At 37.1% G+C, this 24,739-nt stretch overlaps 1 protein-coding gene across 1 annotated transcript in view; it reads right to left on the bottom strand.

Moving 5' to 3' along the window:
- SESN3 (sestrin 3) overlaps positions 1-24,739 on the bottom strand; it is a 61,982-nt gene that overhangs the window by 25,593 nt on the left and 11,650 nt on the right. Inside the window, exon 2 of the mRNA XM_004584995.3 lies at positions 4,025-4,090. Within this exon, the coding sequence (XP_004585052.1) occupies positions 4,025-4,090 (66 nt within the window). The remainder of the gene's footprint in view (positions 1-4,024; positions 4,091-24,739) is intronic.

Here is a 24,739-nt window from a genome sequence, read left to right as displayed (position 1 = left end):
GAAAACAGCGCATGTGTTAAGTGTAACAATTAGAAAAGCTCCTCAGAAGAAAGCAGGAAGAAGAGTTGCATGTATTACAACTCTTCTCCCAGTTCTAAGGATACACTCTTGCTTGGGTAAAGAAAGGGAATTTGGCCCAGGACTTAGATTTAAATCTCAGTACCAGGCCTTGTTTTGATAGCATTCAGAATTAAAAGGGGCACCATGGCCCATTCCTCCAGGTTTGTACCTGTGTTACTCCTGTCACTCCCTCAACTCTGGCAAAAAGTATAGCAAGATTCCAGCTGCTGCAGCTGCCTTGGAATTCAGAACCAGGCCTTAGTCATTGTTAAAGCCCAGACCATTGCTCATGGATGGAAACTGTAGACCTGCTCCGGCATCAGCACAAAACTTGGATTTTGCTGAGATATGTTCCTTCGGTATGTGCAACTGTCGGCCTCAGTAGGCCTTGCTTACACTGCAAAGACCTCATTGGATCAGGTGACCAGGAGATCCAGTTTGTCAGTCCAGGGGGCTGGGGGTATTACAGGACTGCCATTGTCTTCCCATTTCCAATCTCTGATAGGCAGCAATGGGACTCAGCAGTAGGGTGGTAAAGCTCAGCACTGGGGAGATCCGAATTGTCCCTGGCCCATAGGCCAATTCTAGAGTTGTTCCAGTAAAAGGGACTTCCATCCTGGAGTAGGACTTGATTTGGTATAAATCATTGCAAGTTTCATGTGGGCCTGGCATGTGCCCCCCAAATTACACAGGAGCTGGTAACCTCATAAGCTGTCCTTAATGCCAGCTAGGACAGCTGAGGCCATCTCTGTTACCTTTCTTCCAACCTTACGAAGAGAGCAAGGAACCCCAGGATTGTACTGAACTTATTGCCAGGCTGGTAAAAGCCAACACTGAGTAAAGCATACTGGTTCCTATCAGGACTACGGTGGCAAACGGAGCCTCTGGACTTGCTCCTGTCCAAGTGGAGTGACATGACCCCGGCTGATGAGCTCTACGTCCCAGCCAGCATCACCAAATGCTGTTGGGCCACAGGTTATGGGTCTATCTCGGTAGCAGGGAGATTACTGCAGGGTAAATTCTAGTCCTACCCTCAGACTGTACCAATTTCTCGAGGGGAGCGGGTCTGGGTAGGCTCTGGATACAATCATGGTATTGAGAGCCACAGGAATAGGCATCTGGGGTCATCTCCATTCTAGGAAGAGGCATTAAGGATAGACTAACCCTCTTTTGTCACCCGCCAAGCTCATTCTGAATACCACAGAATTGTAAATAAGTGACAAATTTGAACTTGGGGAATATCTAAGGACTTGAATAGTGAACATACACCAACTGTAGTCTCAACTTAGGGCACCATCAACTGGCGAAAGAGCAGAATTGTCCATAGGCTCAGAGAAAGTAAACAGACTGCACAGAATTCATGAAGAGAAAGTCAGATAACTGTAATAAATTCTTTAATATGAAGACCGTGTTGTATATAAGCAAGCGTCAAAAATGTCCATTCAATCACACTTTCACCTAACAAATAAATAGGATGTTAGAAACCAACCATGTAGAAATTGAATTATTCAAATGTTTGGATAAACATTTCAACATAGCTCTTTTGTAGATGCTCAGTGAACTTCAACAAAAAAATACAAGGCTTAATACTTTGATCTAAAAAGACTTGACAGACAAATAGAAATAATTAAAATAAATAAATAAAAGAGAAAGCCTTCAGCTGGAGGAAAATTAAAAACATGGTACATCCATAGCACAACAGCTTAGAAGAATCAGCAAAACTGAAGACAGAATTTTGAGAATGCGCAATGGAAAAGAAAAATGAAATCTGGGACAACATGAAAAGAGAAAATATCCGAGTCACTGGGTTCCAGAGAGACTTGAAAAATTGTGACCAAAGGCAATGTACTGAGCAAAGATATTCTTAAGACAAAAGAGATAAAGGCTTTCCCAAACAAAAGTTGCAAGAAGTTATCACCACTTGGCTTGTTAACCAGACTTGTTCACCACAACACTGGCCCCCAGCTTTGTGGGACAGAGTGAAGTTGCTGCTTATAAGGCCAGCATCTATATATTCAAGTTCTAGTCCCAGGCCTGTCAGTTCCATTCCCCATCCAACCGATTCATCAGGGAAAGCAGCAGATGATGGCCCGATTCTGAGGCCCCTGTCTCTCACGTGGGTGATACCAATGGAGTGTCTGAATTTTGGTTTCAGCCTGACTCAGGCCTTGCCACTGAGACCCTCTGGAAAGCAAGTCAGCAGGTGAAGACCTCTCACTCTCAACCTACCTTTCAAATAAGATAAACCTTAAGGAAACAGCTAACAAAATGCTTTAAATGCAAAAGTCAAGTTGTTCAGACTGAAAGAAAGGGATCTCAAAGTGTAAGAATATATTGACAGGCAAAAAACTCAATGATAAGTATACAGACAAATTCTCAATGCACTAATATTGTAGACATGGTAAGTAAATGATTCATGTCTTTAGTATGAGCTTGGAAAAGGAAAACAAAAAAAGGTAACAACTACTGTGGTCAGCATTGTGGTGCAGTAGGTAAAGCTGTCGCCTGTGATGCCAACATCATATGTGAGTGCATTTGTGCCTTGGTTGCTCCTACTGTGATCCAGATTCCTCATATTGGCCTTGGATAAGCAAGGGATGTTGATCCAAGTCTATCGTGTGTGTGTGTGTGTGTGTGTGTGTGTGTCTTCCTCTATATAACTCTGACCTCCAAAATAAATAAGTAAATATTTTTTGAAGAATTAACAATACAGAACAATAAAAGTACAAAATGTGAGAAAGGATGGAATGTAGAGTTCTTTATTAGTAAAAACTTACTTTTTCTATTTGAATAATCAAAATTAAGTTTTTATTTTTTGCAAGCCTTGTGGAAAACAGAGCCAAAAATATATAAAAGCTCACCTAAAATAGTAAGTGAAGTATCAAAATACATTACTATAGAAAATCACCAAACTACAGCTTATAAAAAAAAAAGGACCTACAGTAAAATTAGAAAACAAGTATGGAAGATTTTACTATCAATAATTATCTTAAATGTAAATGAATGAATTTCTCTAATTAAAATTAAAAAACAGAGTGGACAATGATATGGGTGCTGGTTGGATGACAGTGTGGTGGTTTGCCAAGCTAATCCTCCGCCTGTAGCATTAGTATGCCATTGGACACCAGTTCGAGTCCCGGGTGCTCCACATATAATCTAGCTTCCTGCTTATAACCTGGGAAAGCAGTGAGGCTGGTCCAAGTGCTTGGGCCTCTGCATCTATATGGAAGACCTGAAGAAGCTCCTGGTTCCTGGCTCCTGGTTTAGGATCGGTTCAACCCTAGCCGTTACAGCCATTTTGGGAGTGGACTAGTGGGTGGAATATCTTTCACTCTTGTTCTCTGGCTCTCTCTCCCCCTCTCTCTCTGTAAATCTGCCTTTTAGACAAAAATAATTTTTTTTTTAAGGAAGCTTAATTTAAAAAGAGAGAGAGACCAAACAGGACCAAACAGCTTTACTGCTGAACTCAATCAAACTTAAAAAAAAAAATTAACACCCCGTTCTAATAAACTACTTTAAGAAACAGGACAGAAATTCAATGCATTTTATCACAGCAGCATTACATACATACTAAAACCAGTCAGCTCTTCAGTACAGACAGACCGCAGTGAAGTTATGGAACTTTATATCACAGCAGACTATAAATGAAGTTAATATACTATATATTTCTCTATGCCAAATAGTAGAAAATAGAATTATGACTGTTTTTACCACAAAGAAATGTTAAATAAGGAAATAGACATATTTACCCTGACTGGACAGCATTAACAATGTATACTTGAATCAAAGCATCATTTGGCATGTCAAAATAAGTACAATTTTTTATGTATCTGCTACAAAAGCTTAGAAAAATATTTAAAATACAAAAAGCTAACTTTTTTAAGAAAAAATTATTTCATATTCTTTGATATAATGAAATAATCTTTTCATCACACTTTATACATTTTAAGACAGGTAAACTTACTTCCTTTTCTGGAATAAAGGCACTTGGTCCTCTTGTCAAAGGTTGAGATACTCTGATTCTTTTATCCTGTTTTTAAAAGAAAAGTTCATATGTATTAATAATGACTTTCTAATAAAAGTTAAATTGGCACACCATTATTGCTAAGATACAATACAGAGTCAGTGAACAGAATTATGTGAAAACAAACCTCTGGGTCTTAGAACAAAGGAAACTCAAAGGACCATTAAATGGATGAGATAGTGGAACAACACCTGCCTTAGTCCTGGGTACTTAGCTAGCTCCTCAAATGACATTTCCCTTACTCAGATTCCACATCAGCATAGATTTTTAGTGTGTATTTGGCATGACTGAAAACTATTACCTCCAATAATAGCATATCAATGGTATACCAGTAGCACACTCTAAGACATCAATTTGAAAACTAAACGGAAGGTTCAATTGAAAGAGGACTGCACGCAAAATCTCCAAATAATCATTTGCTTGTCTCTTTTAAAAATAAAATAGCAAAAAGCATATTAACATAGAGCTTTGAGGCTAATGAAAATACAATACTTAGAGAAGTAGAGGTTAATTTAATAGAGAATATAAGAAGTCTTATTTTACATTCTACTTCATTAATATTAATAACTGGAAGACTGATAAATTGTATGTGGATCTTATAAGTTTTTTTATATTTTTGTAGTGTTTTTAGAATTGAAAAATACTGTTGGTGAACTCACTGAAGTATGATTACATACAATCACAAAAATTCCAGTAAAGGAGCAGTTTCTTGTCCTACGCATATATAGGAACAAGCACAGTCAGCAGGAGGCTCTTACATTTCAAACCCCTTCTTGGCCAGAAGTAGGGGGTATGGTTACTTAATTTTCTATGAAAAAGTAATACTCTAAAGTTCATAATTAGAAGACCTTCAAGTTGCAACATAAAAACGTGGACCATGTCATGGTTTATTAAAGGTTATAAAGACTGGGGCATGAGTCGATGTCACAATGAGCTACATCACCACTTTCAAGGCCCGCATCTCATGCTGACTGCCTGTTGATATCCCTGTTACTTCACCTCCAATTCTGCGTCCTTCTAATGTTCTTGGTAATACAGCAGATTATGGTCAAGCACGTGGGTTCTGGTTTATGTGGGACACCTGGATAGAGCTCCTGGCTCCTGGTTTCAGCTTGGTCCAGCTCCAGTGGTTGTTGACATTTAGGGAGTAAATCAGTGAACTGAAGATCTTTCTTTCCCCACCCCTCAACTCACCTATTCCCATCTTTGTCTTTTCAATAACATTTTTTTTTTAGAAAAAACGAAGAAGCTATCAAGATTGAGTTGGAAAAACTGCAGTGCATGGGAACATGTGGTTATTGGAAAAGCACATGATGAACTTTAGGTGCTACTAAGACCACCTCAAAAAACCTTAAGTTGAGGAAATAACTCTAAAGGATGCATTAAAAATGTTCATTGGAAACAGATTCTGAAAAAACTGTAGATAGATCTCAAAATTTTTGCACCAAAGCAAACTTGATCCAATTCTCCAGAAACTGAGATATGTTCATTACTGGTTCTTCATCTGAGAATGCCATAATCTATTTCACATGAGTTTATTTTCTGGCCATAGCTGGCTAGACCAAGATTCCAACTAGTAAAAATGGAAGCTGATCTATACAGTATGTTGGTGCCTTGATGTAAATGTTTCACCCAAACAGAGGGAAATAATAATAATTACCTGGCTTGATTTCAACATGTTTGAGTGCTCAGGATAAGAGAAAAAACTACACATGTAATGTCGTGACACTGTGGCAACCACACATTCTCACATTTAATCAGGCGACTCCCCTGCAGCCTTTCCCTTGCTGCCCACCTCATTCTTCCTCAGTAAATAACTTCAGTGTGTTTTTCTTTGAGCTGATCCAGCACAAAATAGTTCAATCATTTAAATTCTTTACTTCATTAGCAAGCAAGTGTAAAGCAAGCTGGCAAAAGGAGGCACTCAGACATTTAACAATGAGGTTTTATACAAAGCCTAATCAGATACTGTGATACAGACACTGAAGATGTGGGGTGAGGAAAACAGATATGACCCTTGACCTCATGAACTTAGCACACAATATTCATCAATTTTTAGGTTTCATCAAAATAAATATATTACATAATGCTGCCTTCAAGCTGCTAAGGTTTCAGAAAGACACAGACAACAAGGTTTTATTGATAAAGTGGAGACAAGCAGGTCCCTATATCCCAGTCAGGTACTCTAGAGGGCTGTTTATAAAAAGCATCAATTCAAAATTTCTAATATTGACATTTCTTGTCTATGTCAGCCTAGATTTAAATATAAATATCTTTAAAATAGATTTCTCCCTTTTGTTCTCAGTCTCTGTGAAATTAAAATTTCAAATATTCTCTATAACAATGTTCTATAACATTAACGTAATAACTATTGCATGAAAAGCAATTTCATGGCTAACTCACCATTTCAAAGGAATAAAAGCAGTTGGAGAAGCTGACTGTGAGGAAAAATATGTCAACAGAGAGGAAGATTCACAGAAAAAAAAAAGAGTTTCTTGGTGCAGCCAGTTAACCTGCCACTTGCAATGCTCATATCCAATACCAGAGTGCATGGTTCAAGGTGCTCCTGGCCACTTCTGACCCAGTTCTTGCTAATGGACCTGGGAAGGAGGCGGTTGATGGTTCAAAGACTTGGGTTCCTGCTACCCAGGTGGGAGACCCAGATGGACTTTGCATCTCCTGGTTCCAAGCGAGCCCTGACCATTGCAGCCATTTGGGGAGCGGACCAGAGCGTGACCAGAGAATGGGAGATCTTTTTTTCTGTGTCTCTTTGCTTTTCAAATAAAGCAAATTAAATTTCTGGAAATCATGAATTATATTTAACAACTGAACTTAGCTGAAAACAGCTGTAATAAAGTGAGCACTGGATATAGAACCAAGGTACTCCAATTTGAGACACAGGTGTCTTAACCACTAGGTTAAATGGCCTTCTCTGAATTTACCTTTATGTGTTTTAAACTGTTATTTTGCCAACTAATACATTTTCTGGAGAAGGAAAGGCTTAAACATGAAATTTACATTAATTATAAACAAATATTAAGCTACTATACTTAAACATCAAATCTCAGTTTTTAACCAACTGATGAAAACCAAGAAATTCAATTCCATTTGTACCAACGTTTATTTCATTTATTCAGCAAATGTCAATTGTTTATAATGTGAACTAGTCACAGTAAGGACAAAAAGGTTAGATCGACAAAAATAATGATTTATGGCAGACATATACACAAAGTGATGTAGGAGCCATCACATTACTAATGGTTATTTTTACTCAGTTACTCCCATATTGGTGAACACCCAAGCTACAAACAATTTTCATCAATATAAATAATCTGATGAACATCATCAGAAATAGAGATTTGGGAAACAGTTTGTAGAGTTAAACATCTTTTTTTTAGGCAGATTCCCAGAAGTAGATTTACCAGGTTTTTGTGTAATAATGTTAACATACTGCCAAGAAGCTGACAAAAAAATGTTTTTACTAATTCCATTTTCATCAGCTGAGAAGAATGTCCGTTTCACCCAGAAATTTCAAAAGTGAAAAACAGCATCCCAAAACGTTGTGTGAAACTTTTTCTTGTCTGCTTATTTGCAAGGCCTCAAGCAAAATGTGTATAAATCTGTGTTTTTAATAATGTATTTCTGGGAGTGATATAAACCAACGGCTTCAGCAAGGAGAGCTATGCTAATAGCTCAGGAGAGAGATGAATATTCTAATCTACAAGATCTGTTTATACGCTGAACAGATGGGAAAACTAAGGCAACTCTGAAGTTTTACGCCATGTATTTTTTCTCATTATATTTTAAAAATGGAATCACATTTGAAATGATCAACCTAGTGGCTGCTGCTTCTGTAAAAGTGGCGTCTCTTATGGTGAGGATTCTGTTACTGTGTCAGTTGGCTGCTTTGTGTACTAATATAAAGGTAAAAAAAATACTTAAAAATTGTCAAAGCAGATCATAAATCCTATTTTAACTTCGTTTTACTTGGGAAAATGGTTTCTGCCCATTTTCTGCCTGTATGTTCTTAAAATTGATAAGATAAAACATGAAATAAATAGGACAGTACAATACACAAAAGATTTGTTTTAAAACCAGAAAACTGAAGGTCTGGTCAAATTGCAGTACTTTTCCTTCATTGTTTTCTTTCAAATAAAAAAAAAACTGGGTTCCTACTTCATTCATACCCTGATAAATTTTTCTGAAGCCTCTAGACCTGTGTTACCCCATATGCCAGTCACCAGCATCCTACATGTGACCAAATTTAAATTAATTAAAATCAAATAAAGTGAAGGACAGTGATTTCTCTGCTTCAATACCCACGATTCAGGTGCTCAACAACCACAACGTGGGTCTTGGTAACAGCAGAGACGTCCATTAGACAGAAGTCTTTTATTCTTTAGGTTTCTTTGGGAAAAAAATCCTATCTTTGGGTTATGCTTCTTTGTAATGCTCAGTGACTGCTCTGTAGAGTCACCAGTTTGATGGTTATAGTGTATGATGCAATATTGCTAACTACATATTTTAAAGCAAATCTCTAGGATTTTTTTCATCTTGTATAATTAAAACTTTATACACTATGAACAGCAACCCCCACTCCTGCAAACCATGATCCTCCTTCTGCTTGTTATGTACGCACAAGCTTCAGATTATAGCTAAGACTTCTCTTATGAAATCCCCAGCCTTCTTATGTCCTTGCACAACTCAGATCTACCTTTCGCCACAAGGCTCTTTGCTCAACATCTATTCATTCCACTAACTTTTTGGACCACTGTTACACTTTTCCTAGATAGTCTTTGTTTCTTTCTTCAAGCAAATGGTCTTTTTTCATGGCTTTCCTCTTCTTTACAAAGTTGGACTGACATGTTATGGTCACCATACTGAGGGAGGATGGTGGAGTTGATGAGGGCAAACAAGGCGCTTGAGAAAAAGCAAACAAACCATGCAACTGGTTCCTCACTATTCCATAGCTTATGTAGTCACCATCTAGCTTTCTCTGCCTTTCATTCTGACTTGGAGGCATTTTGTGACATCATCTGAATACAATATTAATATCTTAAAATCAACACATTTCGGGACCAGCTGGATGGTTCAGTGGCTAAATCTTTGCCTTGAACACACCAGGATCCCATATGAGCACAAATTTGAGTCTCAGCTGCTTCACTTCCCATCTACTTCCTGGTTTGTGGCCTGGGAAAGCATTAGAGAATGGCCCAAAGCCGTGGGACCCTGCAACCATGTGAGAGACCTAGAAGAAGCTCCTGTCTTCTGGCTTTGGATCAGATTAGCTCTGGCCATTGAGGTCACTTGGGGGAGCGAACCAGTGGACAGAACATCTTCCCCTCTGTCTCTCCTCTCTGCAAATCTACTTTTCTAAGAAAAATTAATAAACCTTTTTTAAAATTTACATGTTTATTATTAATCTACTCCAAATCAGATGGTCCTCCTCACTTTCCTGGATAGGTTATACACCACCATACATATCAGTAACTTCAGCTCACAGTCACAGGGTTAACTGACTATTCTATATTCAAATAGTTGACAAACCCTATAATTGGACTTTTCTTAAATAAATCTTTAGGCACCCATTCTGAGTTCCTTCTCAGTAAGTTTCTCTCATGCTCAGAAATATTCCCTCAATTGAGAATATTTTCAATTCTGTCATGACCTTTCCACTTGCTAAGAAACTTGGAGAACACATAAAATGGAAAAATGCAAAGTGCAATACAAGAACAAAGTCTTTTTATTTTCTTTTGCTCAATTTTCCCCAAAGTTCACCAAAAACTAATCTAGAATAGGGCCCGGCGCTGTGGCTTAGCTGCTAAAGTCCTCACCTTGAACGCCCAGGATCCCATATGGGTGCCAGTTCTAATCTCGGCATCTCCACTTCCCATCCAGCTCCCTGTTTGTGGCCTGGGAAAGCAGTTGAGGATGGCCCAAAGCCTTGGGACCCTGCACCCGTGTGGGAGACCCGGCAGAGCTCCTGGCTTCTGGCTTTGGATTGGCTCAGCATCAGCTGTTGCAGTCACTTGGGGAGTGAACCATTGGACGGAAGATCTTCCTCTCTGTCTCTCCTCCTTTCTGCATATATATCTGCCTTTCCAATAAAAATAAATCTTTAAAAAAAACTAATCTAGAGTAGCTGCAGTATATTTTCTTGACAAGAAAAGTTTTATTTAAATAAAAATTGAAAATAACCTGTGATGATAATAATTTGGAGGACTAATACTTCTTTGTTTCTTTCTCTTGCAATATTTAAGATGAAGCTAGTGTTTGGGGGAACAAGTAACTGGCCATTATAGTGAATTTTACATGACTGCCTTTCCATCATAACCTTGTTTTAAGTTTCAGTGAAAAATTATAACTAATAAACAAGCCCTTACATCTCTTTAGTTGTACTATTACAGAATCCCAGGTACATGAGACCACTTAAGGTGGTACATTACAGAAAGTTAAAACTTTAGAGCCTCAGTTGCACTAGCCACATGTCAAGTGCTTAATAGTCACAAGCGGCCAGTAGGTACCATGACAGGCAACGCAAATCTAAGCAACTTCTTTTGTTGTTGAAAGTTCTACAGGACCATACTATGTCTAATCGTGATTTCAGCTAGCTACTGGGGATGTGGAAAGATACACAGTGCCTACAAGTTCAAATTCAGGAAGGAACATAAGTGGACTAATATGTATTGGTGTGCCTTCACAGAAACAAAAAAACTGATTTGAATGTTTAGACTAGAAAAAACAATAAAACAAATTAATCATATTTGATCAAGAACAGTAGGAAGATATCGTTCTAGTCTTAATTTCTTAAGAGCTATAAATCAATAACTAGAGAAAAAGGAAATTGTCTGAAACACTGACCCTGCTAGAAAAAGGAATATAAAAAGAATTAAGAAAATTTAAACAATAGAAACTGAGTTTTGCTTTCATTTAACATTCATATTTTCTTAAATTTCACTAAAAAGTCATCGTTTAAATTTTAAAAATTATTAAATAACAACTTTTATTTTATGTGTCAATTATATGTGTTCCAAGATTATTTTACAAGGGTTATGATTTTTAAAATGCTACTAACAGGAGAGTTTCTTTATTCGGATATTTTGTCATAGCTGAAAGATGTTATGTTTGAAATTCATAAATTAAGATTATGTCTATGAAGTAATTATCTCCTAGAAAATAAAGCATAAAAGGGTAAGGCTGAATTACACTTAGAAAATTACATAATTACATATTTTGACACTTAACAACTATGCAATTTGCAATATCACTTTATACAAATTATTGCCAATAAAAATTAAAATATATTGAAGTTAAGAACTCTTAAAATGAGTTTTTAGAAGTGTTCAGCAAATTATTTGCCTCTAAAAGGCTGAATGTAAAAGAAAATTAACTTGGGCTCGGCAGCGTGGCCTAGTGGCTAAGGTCCTTGCCTTGATCCCATATGGCCGCTGGTTCTAATCCCGGCAGCTCCACTTCCTCTCTATCTCTCCTCCTCTCAGCACATCTGACTTTGTAATAAAAAAAAAATAAAATAAATCTTTAAAAAAAAATTAACTTGAATTCAAGCTACTAAATGCTTTAAAATGAATTGTCACTTTTTTCAGTTTATTTCAGTAGAAAATGGGAAGGCAAAAACATGCATTTCTGTGCATTAAAATATAAAATATGCTTACATATTTACCTCTATATGCTTACATATTTACCTCTATATGAGGAAAGAATATGATTAGTAAAACATGTAATTAACTTTATATAGGGACATTTAAAGAATCTTTTCTTAAAAACATCTGTTCAATTTACTAAAAATTATGAGAAAGTAAAGTTTGACTCTACATGCTAACTCCACAGCTTTTAAAGATCTCTTTACAAGACAGTTTAATTAATAACAGGATACTAGACTCTGTATCATTAGCTGACAGTTACAATGTCACGACACACATAAAGAGTAGAATATTGGAGTCTAGACTACAGCTGAAGGATTGTATTACTGAAAAAGGGATAATGGGGAGGGGAGAATGAAGATAATGGAAAATAAGAATAAAAATTAAATAAAATAAGGCAGTTTAATAGCCTAAAGATTTTTTAACATACCACAAAGACAAGCTATTTTAAATATGAAATATATACTCCAAAACGAATGATCAGTTGTGAATGTAAGAAAATCAATTGTAATGATAAATTTAAATTGTTAAATTTCCTTTTATTAGTTACAAACTTTGGCAAAACATTGTAGAAAGTGCTGGGGCAGACAGATGGCTCTATGCTATGAAATATGTCATATTTTATGGCGAGGTAGATAATTTTAGATAATATCACTTTTGTAGAAATAGATGACATCATTTATTACAAAGGGAAAGAACAAATGGACTGCCACATGGGAACAACTCTCTAGTTCCAAAAGGTAAGACAGAAGGTCCCAAACTAGATTAATTGTAATGGATTTGCAATTTTTTTAGGAAACTCAACTTAAATTAATACATTCTGTTCCTATCCAAAGGCTTCAATAAAAATGATGACCTCTCCTAGTCTAGAAAAAAATGTGTGGATGCTTATGATATTATGCTAAATACTGAGATCCAATACCGTTTAAGGATAAAAGATCTGGAAGCAAAAAAATAGTAGTAACACCAAGTCTCCCCCCACATTATAAAACACTTTCCATACTATGTATTGAATCCCCATTTTGAATTCTTGAAAAATTTACCTACTAAAATTATATTTATGACTGGTGTGATTGCATGGTCTGTAAATTCACTAACTGCAACAGTGGCATTCCATACGACTGCTAATTTGAGTTCCAGCTAGTTCACTTCCTGTCCAGCTTTCAGTTAATGACCTGGGAAAACCAATATGGCCTACCTCCTACATGGGAAAGAGCTCCTGGCTCCTTCCTATTTTCAGCGTGTCTCAGCATGACCATTGAGGCTACCTGGTGGTTCAACTAGCAGATAGAAGTTCCCTTTCTGGCCAAAATGATGTCAATGGCTAAATCCTCACCTTGCAAGTGCCAGGATCCCATATGGGCACCAGCTTATGTCCCTGTTGATCCACTTCACTTCAGCTTCCAGTCTATAGCCTGGGAAAGAAGTAGAGGATGGCTCAAGGCCTTGGGACCCTACACCCATGTGCAAGACCTGGAAAAAGCTCCTGATCAGCTCAGCTCTGGCCATTGCAGCCATCTGCAGAGTGAACCAGTGGATGGAAGACCTTTCTTTCTGTCTTTGCTTCTCTCTGTAAGTCTTCCTTTTCACTAAAAATTTATAAATCTTTCTGTATCTCTATTCTCTCTCCCTATAATTCAGACTTCCATACAAATAAATAAGCCCTTTAAGAACATTATATCCTAAATGACAGTAACAGAATTTAAGATTCGGAATTTTAGAAAATTCCTGCAAGAGTTGTTAAACCTATATAACGTTCTAAGATTTCTCCATAGATATTTGATAGCTACTAGTCTTTCTGGTGAAACAAACAAAAAATATGCTGATTGTATTAATCCTGGTATATGAAGCCAAATTAGAGTTTCAAATCAATTTAACATCTAACAACTTGATTGTAATAAAATCAAAGGACTCCGGGTTATTTAACAGGTCACAATGCCAAGGACAAATTTTTAGGTCTTCTAAAGACACAGTGTTAAATTATGTCACTTGCTCGGTTCTGATGAATTAGTAAAATGAATTAAATACATTTGATTTCTAGATAATTACAAAGCATTGTAAGCATTTAACTATCTGAAAACTAGTACTTCTTTACACATTGAGTAGTCAACAATAACAAGAACTTGTACTCATTTAAGGAAGTACCTTTCACATGGCTTCCCAGGATCACAATGACTAGCAAATTAAAGACATCTCACTTTATAGTGAATTACCTTAAAGTCCAGTTTTAATGAAACTGAAAGGAAATTTTTATTTTTGCTTTGATAGGAACAGTGCGCATTTTCCTGGAATAGAAAATTGGTCTGGTCTCCAGGCTTCACCTCTACTGTTTTGCTTTGTTAACTATATAATGTGTGCAAGGAAACTTAAAACCTACATGACATACAATTAAAGCCATAAATTGTTATGGTTATCTAAACAGTTCACAAACTTTTGATATTGAGACCTTTTTATATTCTTAAAAATTCCTGACCTCTGGGGCTGGTGCTATGGCCCAGCCGGCTAAGACCCTGCTTACAATGACAGCATTCCATATTGGAGCACTTGTTTGAGTCCTAACCGCTCTGTTTCTGACCCAACTCCCTGTGAATGTGCCAGGAAAGCAGCAGAAGATGGCTCAGGTTTAGGAGATGCTGAAACCCACATGGAGACCTGTGTGGAACTCCAGGCTCCTGGTTTTGGCCTAGCCCAACTCTGGCAGTTGTGGCCTCCAGGGTAATGAACCAGCACATGGTAGATTACTGTCTCTCTATGTCTCTCCCAGTCTTTCTGTCATTTAGGCTTTCAAATAAAAACTCTTTAAAAAATTGTTGACCTCCACCCAACAGGCTATGTTAATTATTAATTATGGCATTAGAGATTAAATTTAAAAATATCTCAGGCCACATGGCACAACAGTTTTAAGTTGCAGCTTAAGACACATGCATCCCATATAGGGGTACTGACTGGAGTCCCAGCTGCTCTGCTTCTGATTCGACTTGTTGCTAATATGACTGGGAGGCAGTAGATAATGACTTGAGTTACTGCCACCCATGTAGGATATGTGGATGGAGTTCCAGGCTTCTGGCCTTAGCCTGACCCAGCCCTGGCTGCTGCTGCCATTTTGGGAAATGAACCAGTACAGAGGAGATACCACTCGCCTTGTCTCCCTATACTGTTTTTCAAATAATTAAGTAAATCACATTTTTAAAAAGAAATGTTTTAAAATATATATTCATTCATTCAAGAATAGAAATAAAATAACCATTACATGTTAATATTTATAATTTTTTGGAAAAACTCAGAACGAAATATAAGTCTGTCTTACGTTTATGGAAATACCTGACTTAATTAAAGAGGGCTGTATTTTCATATCTACTGCATTCCATCTAGGCAGTGCTTAAACAAGATGAAGCAAACCTGGTCTTACAAAGCTACATGGTTGGGAAAGGTGAGAGTGTTTTATCTTAATAGTCTTTTCAGACAATTTTAGGCATTCTTTGAAACTACACATTACAGCCTATCTCAGCACTGGCCTTTGCATCCAACTGGGAAGTGAACCTGAAGATGGACGAACGCTTTGTCTTCCCTCTCTGGCATTCTGCCATTCAAACAAATAAGTTTTTAAAAACTTATTACAGGGCCCAGTGTGATAGTGTAATGGTTAAAAACTTATTATGGGGCCCCGTGTGATAGTGTAGTGGTTACATTCTTGCTTTGCGCACCCAGGATCCCATATGGGCGCCAGTTCTAATCCCGGCAGCCCTGCTTCCCATCCAGCTCCCTGTTTGTGGCCTGGGAAAGCAGTTGAGGATGGCCCAAAGCTTTGGGACCCTGCACCTGCTTGGGAAACTTGGAACAGCTCCTGTTTCCTGGCTTTGGATTGGCTCAGGTCCAGCAGTTGCAGCTGCTTGGGGAGTGAACCATCGGACAGAAGATCTTCTTTTCTGTCTCTCCTCCTCTCTGTATATCTGCCTTTCCAATAAAAATAAATAAATCTTAAAAAAAAAACCTTATTACAGCATTTTGGCTTCAGTATTAAAGATTAATGATCTCAGATATATGAAAGAAATTTAATGTCCCAGAATTTTATAGGGAATTGATGTAACAGGCCTTCAAACACAGCTACTCTTCCCTACAATGCACTCATCCCTATTTTTTATCTTCTGAAAGAACTGTGTGATCATCCGTGTGCTGTGTGTTTGTAACTATCGCAGCACAAGAGTTGGCAGATAGGTCAAGATGCCGCACTCAGAGGGCTGCCAGCTGGAGTGCCTGTTTCTCTTGGCATGCATTGCTTTTACTTCCTCCAAGTATGGTGGTTTGGTTCTGAAGAGAAGCATCCAAATGGGCAAAATCTGAAGCTGCAAATTCTCTTCATGAATTTCTATTGTTAGTCTTTCAATGGCTAATTTTACTTTCTGAAGCAAAGAATTCTACTTCTCCTATTTGCAATTAGTTATTGCCCTGAGGTGAGTGAATTACAGTGGGCATAACTTTTTCTAGCAGTTACATGAGTGGTAACATGATCTAAGAATTCAATTTCACATCGCAAGAGAACATTTTCAAATCCATGAAATTAGTCCAATGACAGTTTTTAGAGGTTTTAAAGATAAATCAAGTCTTGCTTTTTATAGATCAAGAGAAGAACTTGTCAGAGCAAAGTTAAATTACTCTTCTACACAGTGTGAATAAGTTAGTTTTAATAACAGTGTTCGTAGATATATATGATGGTGTAATCAGAAAAATTTAGTTGGAAGATGTTTTTAAATAATTTTAATATATCAACAGACCTCTGCATTCCAGACAGCCCATGTAAATTAAAGATTTTAGAGTGACTACTATCTCCCAAGAATGTTTATATATATTTGCATAAGCTTAAATACTTAAAAGACAATAATTTTATGATTTTGTAATATTCATTTTCTCTATAATGTGCCCTAAAATAAAAATTTTAATAACTTCACAAATGTAAAAAATGCTCTTAATTATGACTTTACGTAGTAAGTTCATGACAGAATCCTAGTGTCTCCAAGAGTCACAGATCAAATTTCTGTGATTATCTAATTATTGGCAAAACAAGCAAACACACAAAACCCAGAAAGCCACAGAATTTCTGTGTCTACTTCATCTATATTTAGTACACCTAGTAAAGTGATCACAATGTTATAAAAATTAGCTGAAATCAAGGCTTCATCTTAAAAATGAAGATAATTTTTTAAATTAAAGTTGTTCTGTTACAATACAATCTATGTGCCCCTAAAAAAAATCACTGCACTATGCAAAATCACATAATAAAATATAAGGGCTTAGGGCAAAAACGAAGGGCACAACAGCAAAAGAATTACATCATTTATACAGTTTTTAATGAGAAGAATCCTAATGAAAATGGTACTATAATTTTACACAGGTTAAACTCCTAGAAAACACATAAATATTATAATATATAAAGTACTTTACCTTGAAAAGATCTAAAGGTTTCTTACAGAAGTAAGTAATAAAGGGCTACACTTTGCAAATTTCGACATATAGTTCACTATAAATAATATATAAGTAAATACTTCTTTTCCATATATGAAAATTTGGCCAGGGACCAGAGTTGTAGCACAGTGCATTAAAAGCCACTGCCTACACTGACAGCATCCCCTAGAGGAAGAAGGTAGCTCAAGGCCTTAGGCCCCTGCCACCCACATGGGGAACCCATATGGAGTTCCTGCCTCCTGGCTTCTACCTGCTGCAACCCTGCTTGTGGCATCCATTTGAGGAGTGAGCCAGTGGAAAAAGGATATCTCTCATCTCTCTCTCTCTCTCTCCCTCTCTCTCCTGAAATGAAAGTTAATTTAAGCAGCTTATAATTAGATTTTCATGATTTAGAAACTAAATACACAGTAAGAGATATGAAAAAGAAATAACATTCTCCAACATCTCTAACACTGGACAGATAGATGGATATTATTAATTACTTCCTAGGATATAGAAAAGCATGTTTTAAAATGAGAATGACAAATCTAAGTTTGCAAACTCCAAAGCTGTAATCAAGTAAACTAGCACAATTTCTGTTAACAAAAAGATACTTCATATTTTTAAGAAACATGGCTAAGTTATAAATAGGAGCACTGGCCTTTAAGATGAAGATCAGCAGACCAATTTCTCCATTCAAAAAAAAAATCCAAATTATCTATATCTATTCTGCTTTTAAAAGCTCTTAGAAAAGTTAATTTTAACACTCTTGAGAAAACTATGTCTAGCAGCTCTCCATCAAGAAATGGAAATGAATTTGTTTATGTTAGAATTACTAGTCTTATAATTGGAAATGAAATAGTCATCAGGGCACTCAAATGGAAATTTCTTGACAATATATAACAAAAAAAGCTAAGATAGCCCATTTCTACCTATCAGACAGAGGTGAGGATAAAACATTAGATCTCTATAAGCTTTCTAACTAACTAACATATTGGATACTCAATACCATGTCAACTAATTCCATAACATTATAAATTGTTACTGATGTAATGTCGGGGCTTTTAATTGAACGGGATGATACTCTGCCAGCTCTACCTTCAGACCAGAGATGGTCTCCCGAAGAAACCGTTGAACTTATCTGGACAATAAGATGCTGGACTTTATGCTTGGTAGATGCTTGCAATGAAAGAATCTCAACTGAATTTGAACTGTGGTAAAGCAATAAGGTGGAGGAATCCACCATGCGGGGGGGGGGGGGGGGAATTCCCAGTGCCTATAAAACTGTGTCACATAATGCAATGTAATCAATTTAAAAATATATTTAATAAAAGATCTCGGGCCCGGCGGTGTGGCCTAGCGGCTAAAGTCCTCGCCTTGAAAGCCCCGGGATCCCATATGGGCGCCGGTTCTAATCCCGGCAGCTCCACTTCCCATCCAGCTCCCTGCTTGTGGCCTGGGAAAGCAGTTGAGGACGGCCCAAGGCTTTGGGACCCTGCACCCGCATGGGAGACCCGGAAGAGGTTCCAGGTTCCCGGCATCGGATCGGCGCGCATCGGCCCGTTGCGGCTCACTTGGGGAGTGAATCATCGGACGGAAGATCTTCCTCTCTGTCTCTCCTCCTCTGTGTATATCTGGCTGTAATAAAATGAATAAATCTTTAAAAATAAATAAATAAATAAATAAATCTTATAAAAATCACTAGAAATGGATCTTAAAAATCCAACCATTATTTCTCTGTCCTTGAAAATAGGAACAAACATTTTATAGTTAAATACTCTTATTTTCCATATCATAGTACATTTAAATTATTGAACTTTTATTCATGTCTTCATAACTTTTGAAGAAAAATAATAACCATGAAAAACAGGTTACAGAAACTCAAAACTGTATATACTTTCCATCATTATGTCTCTTTACAATTCTTTGGGCCAGTGTTGTGGTGGGCCGCAGGTTAATGTGCTACTTTCCATCATTATGTCTCTTTACAATTCTTTGGGCCAGCGTTGTGGTGGGCCGCAGGTTAATGTGCTACTTACAGTGCTCACATTCCACTGGCTGCTCCACTCTAGAATCCGCTCCTCGTGGGTGTGCCATGGGACACAGGAAAAACTCCTGGTTCTTGGCTTCAATGGCCCAGCTTGGTCATTGCAGCAATTTGGGGAATGAACCAGAACTTACAGCTCTCTCTCCCCCCATATCCTTTCTCTGTAGCCTGTCTTTCCAACAAATAAATAAATTTTTTAACAAAAACATTCTTTGCCTTCAATCACATAGTAAGCTCTCTAACACCTAGTTCATAATCCATAAATTGTATAATTTATATATTAACTGAATAACTGTAAACTCAGCTTTAAAAGGAAGCATGTTTTCCTTTGGTTCTTAATCGGTAACAGCAGTATCAACGGTATTAAATGATGTGTTTCATAAGTCTTATCTACCATACAGTATAAAAGCAAAGCAATATTCCTGCAGCTATCTATCATCTTTACTAGCAAGGAAAATAACTTGTTGATGATGAAATAAATCCTGCAATCACTAATATGACAACATAAAGGTACACGCTATAGAGATAGCTTAATGCCTTCATTCACCTCCGCACTATATAATATGGATGTCTGTGTTCACACATCTGAGTCCTGATTAGCTGACTATACACATACTACTCCATTGGAATTTATCCACAGCTACTATGGATATGTATTAAGCCTATCAGCATTTGTTTTCATCTAAGTGCTTCTTTAATTTACCATCCTCTTTGAATTTTCTCTTTGTACTTTCCATAACTAAAATTATTTGTTTCACTATTATTTCAAAACAGTAACATATTTTTGCATTTTTATAAAGCACATGTTTATTGCCAAAAACAAAAAGATGATGAGGAGAAGCAGAGATTAAAACTAACCTCTCTAATCCCACCACCAAGAAAAGAGATCCAGGGAGAAAGGTTGTCAATGGAATCTTTCAAACAGAACTAAGTGATCTGGAGACTGCATATTACAGGAGTCAACTTGGAAAAAAAGAGGGAGCTCATTTATCTTTTATTTTTAATCCTGTGATTGCTTCTTTCCAGTGTTCCAGAACCCGTTCTATTTAAACACAGAATTACATGTCTATATCTGCTTCTCAAGTTTTCTATCAACCTGAAGATAATAATTATCACTCATTAACCAAGATGAGCTGTGCAGTATTTTAAAGTACTCAGAGAAGAAGTGCTGTATCTAGGGATATATTCTGCTACCTTAATCCTCATCAGTCATGCCACAACTGACAGGAAGTATCCTCATACCTTCCTCCTGCCGTACTTCTATTTTAGACCGTGAAAATCCTTTTTTTAAATTCCCTTTTTTTATGAAACTCCAAGTCAAAAGCTGACTGTCCATTGCCATGGAAACAGTTCTATTTAAGGTACTATATTAGTCCTTTCCTCACAGAAAGATAGAAAATAGTCAATAGAAAAGCATCACTCTCCATGGTTAGGAATTAAATACCTGCATAAGCTTCTGGGGCGGCCAATACATAAGGCAATTTGGAAAGGGGAGTGGACATAATTTAATGCAGCCCATTATTTTTGCTGAGTAAGAACAGTGCAGGTTAGATATGTTGCCTTAGGTTTGTTTTACATTGATTTTCAGGCTGATGTGCCTTACTGACAATGCAAAAATATGTAACTGAAGAATCAGCTAGCATAGGTGAAAAAGGCACATCCATAATTTATATACATTTAATCACCACACAATTGAAAAAAGTATCAATTCTAGGTCAATCTTTATCATAAATGTTACCATCCCTCTTTTGATTAGTCTTTTATTCATGAAAGCTTGAAATCAATATTTAATGAAATTGAAATAATCTAAGATGGACAGACTCATCAATCTATCAACGTTAGCACTAAAACACTGATCTTTATATAAGTAAACAATTCCAAGAGATACTTTCACTTGATTATCACTCATAAACTGTTTCCCCAAAACCAATTCTTTATTTTCTTTAAGCTAATAACAATAAAACACATTTTTCCTAAAGTAACAACATACTGTATCTTGAGATCTCAGTTGTATATTTTTAAAACTGATCAAAAAAAGTCATCTTGGTTCTAGAGCTGGTATTGTTACCATCCTCTGTGATGAGTAGGCTTTGAATACTGATATATTTGGAACAATGTCTCAGAACCACCTTTTCCCAAGCATTGTGAAAGTGAAATGTATGGAAACACTTCCATTTGCAGACACGTTTGACAAATAATCTTTTACATTAATTTTTTATTGGAAAGGCAGATATACAGAGAGGAGGAGAGACAGAGAGAAAGATCCTCCTGCTGATTCACTCCCCAAGCGGCCGCAACCACTGACGCTGAGCCTATCCAAAGCCAGGAGCCAGAAGCCTCTTTCTGGTATAGGGTCCTAAGGTTTTGGGCCATCCTCAACTGCTTTCCCAGGCCACAGCAGGGAACTGGATGGGAAACAGGGTCACTGGGACGTGAACCGGTGCTTATGTGGGCTCCTGGCATGCGTAAGGTGGACTTTAGCCAGTAGGCTACAGCACTGTGCCCACCAAATAATCTAAATCACTGGTCCTCTATTCTTACAGCACATCAGAATCACTTGGAAAATTTGTTAAAATACTTATGGTTGTGTACAACTTGTGAATTACTGATTTAGCAATCTTGGATTGTGACCCAAGAATCTCATCAACTCCAAAGTGATGCTGATGTTGCTGGTTCCAGACCATATTTCAAAACCTTGTCCCAGACATTAAACAAGTTTACTAGCCTACAGAATCATTATCTAATTCCTGAAGGTTCCCAAAGTGAGCTGTAAATTGAACCAAAAAAAAAAAATAACTTCAATCTGGGAGGATAGGGATAGAAAATACCAGCAATTTGAAAAGATATTAAATCAATCATTACCAAGGTGAATCCTAACAATTGCTATGCTGAGGTTGGATAACTGCTGTGAAATACAGTGACATGCACAGAAATAACCCCCTGATGAGCTGTGTATGTCTTTTGACCCTGCAAATTTAACTGACTTTGACAAATATCCACCACAAAATAGAGAAGAGGAACTTCATATTTGAATGTAAATTTTTCTTAAAAATAACAGTAGTGCCCAGAGCAATAGTCTAGTGGCTAAAATCCTTGCCTTGCATCTGCTGGGTTCCCATATGGGTGCCTGTTCATATCCTGGCTGCCCAACTTCCCACTCAGCTCCCTGCTTGTGAGCTGGGAAAGCAGTTGAGCATGGCCCAAAGGCTTGGGACCCTGCTCCCACGTGGGAGACCTGGAAGAAGTTTCTGGCTCCTGGCTTTGGATCGGATCAGCTTCGGCCACTGCAGCCACTCAGGGAGTGAATTAGGGGATGGAAGATCTTTCTGTAAATCTGCCTTTCCAATAAAAACCAAAAATCTTAAAAAAAAAAAAATAACAGTAAAACAGGTATGCACCATGTATATGTCCAATTTCTGTGAGTTCAATCTAGATTTTCCACTGACTTACATCTTCCTTTTAAAATTCTCTGCTGTTAATTGATTAATCTTAATAAACAGCACTGTACACATTTAGTTTTCAAGTGCTCTACAGCTTCTTTCAAAAAGCTACAAATAAACACAAACGCATTGAAATGACTGTGAGGTAGAGCAGAAGGAAGTATCTTTTTAAGCAACAATGTCCTCCTCTCCTCCTATGATTTATTGAATACATGCTTGTTAATGGAAAGGTTAAAAGGTGATTGAAATGTTAAGAGTTTTAACGGACAAATTCCTTCATTTTTATGCCATCAGAGTAATTTTTATGACTGATGAAAGATTGAGTTATGAAATTCCTAAATGTATACTACCATCATTATTTCAAAGTTAATAGCACTCTTAAAAGAAAATCAAATGCCCAGTAACACACACTGATGGTAGCGGCCTCATTACTTTCTCAGTTGTTTATACAAACATCTGAAATGGAATGAAGTGATCATCAGGGTACTTGTTATCAATTCTTTCCACTTTCTATTGTGACAAGCATGAACCCTGCAAGTTTTAAGATACAATAATCAGTAAAACAAACAAGGCAAAAACATCTCTACATGGTGTGTACTCACTTTTAAAACCAACTAAAAATAGGATATTTTCCATTAGTGGCTCATTAGGCATCATGGGAATTTATTTCTTAAAACCAGACACAATAGATTAGTGACTCTTTCACAATATAAAGATAACAAGAAAGATCATCCATAGCAACACACAGATTGTGTGCATTAAATTCACCCATACATAATCATAACAGCACACAATACATAATCACAAGGAGAAATGGGCAAAGGATTCCCTATGAAAACCAATTTCATATGTTATTAAAATGCAATGACCATCAATCCTCACTCTAATGGAAATTCTGATTGTCTGGAGCTTGGAAGCTTCACATTGCACTGACTGGGTCACTGGCCAGGGTTAGCATTGGAGCTCAACCATGGAACACACCATTTACTGGTGCCTTCCCAAACATACAACCCAGAACAGCAGTGCCATACTACTGAATACATTCCCAATGTACATTAAGAAACTATTCCCATAAAAACACTGTGCACTTGATTTTCTATTTTTAAATTCCTTCCAGTCACCACCTGCACTGATCAGCAGTTTTTCCTTCCCTTCACAACAGTCACATTTACCCTTCCACCAGACACTACTCATCAACACTGCAGTACGTATGTGCATGCTTCTTGAGTCCCATTACATTAATGATGATAGAAGAATGTAGATAGGGAATTGAAATTTTAACAGAACAAGATAATTAGTTTAACATTTTTAGCATTACTTATTGACAAACTATTAGGTTCATCATTTACAGTCTGTAAGACAAATATAGTTGTTATCTATTCCATTGCAGCAAACTTGCCAAACTCTGCTCTACTAGCTGTCAATTAAGGATCAAAACTTTGAAGATATCTGTGAGACTCAAAATATGCAATTGGGCCTGGTGTGGCAGCCCAGTGGCAAAGGTCCTTGCTTTGCATGCACCAGGATACCACATGGGTGCCGGTTTTAATCCTGGTATCCCCACTTCCCATCCAGCTCCCTGCTTGTGGCCTGGGAAAGCAGTTGAGGATGGCTCAAAAGCTTTGGGACCCTGCACCCGCATGGGAGACCCGGAAGAGGATCCAGGCTCCTGGCTTCGGATCGGCTCAGCTCCGGCTGTTGCAGCCACTTGGGGAGTGAATCAATGGACAGAAGAGCTTCTTCTCTCTCTCCTCCCTGTATATCTGACTTTAATAAAAATAAATAAATCTTAAAAAAAAAGTGTGCACTCACATTGCTTAGGTTAAAAGTCCTGATGTTCTCATTCTATTTTTTTGGAAATACCTAACAGAACAGAGTACTTAATTTTGTTGAATAATAAATGAATGAATGGAAGGTATTCATATAGTACTAAGTTACTTGAAATATTAATAATCTCTAACATTTCTTGCTTGACATGGTGAAGGTCAGTAAAATGTAATAGTATTGAACATCATATTCTGCTAATACTAAAATAAGAATCTGTATAATTTTGCCACAAAAAGAATTG

The sequence above is a fragment of the Ochotona princeps genome, chromosome 4 (genome assembly GCF_030435755.1).
Source record: "Ochotona princeps isolate mOchPri1 chromosome 4, mOchPri1.hap1, whole genome shotgun sequence".
Lineage (NCBI taxonomy): Eukaryota > Metazoa > Chordata > Mammalia > Lagomorpha > Ochotonidae > Ochotona > Ochotona princeps.
Note: the sequence above shows the minus strand (reverse complement) of the source record. Positions and strands in the feature narration are given on the sequence as shown.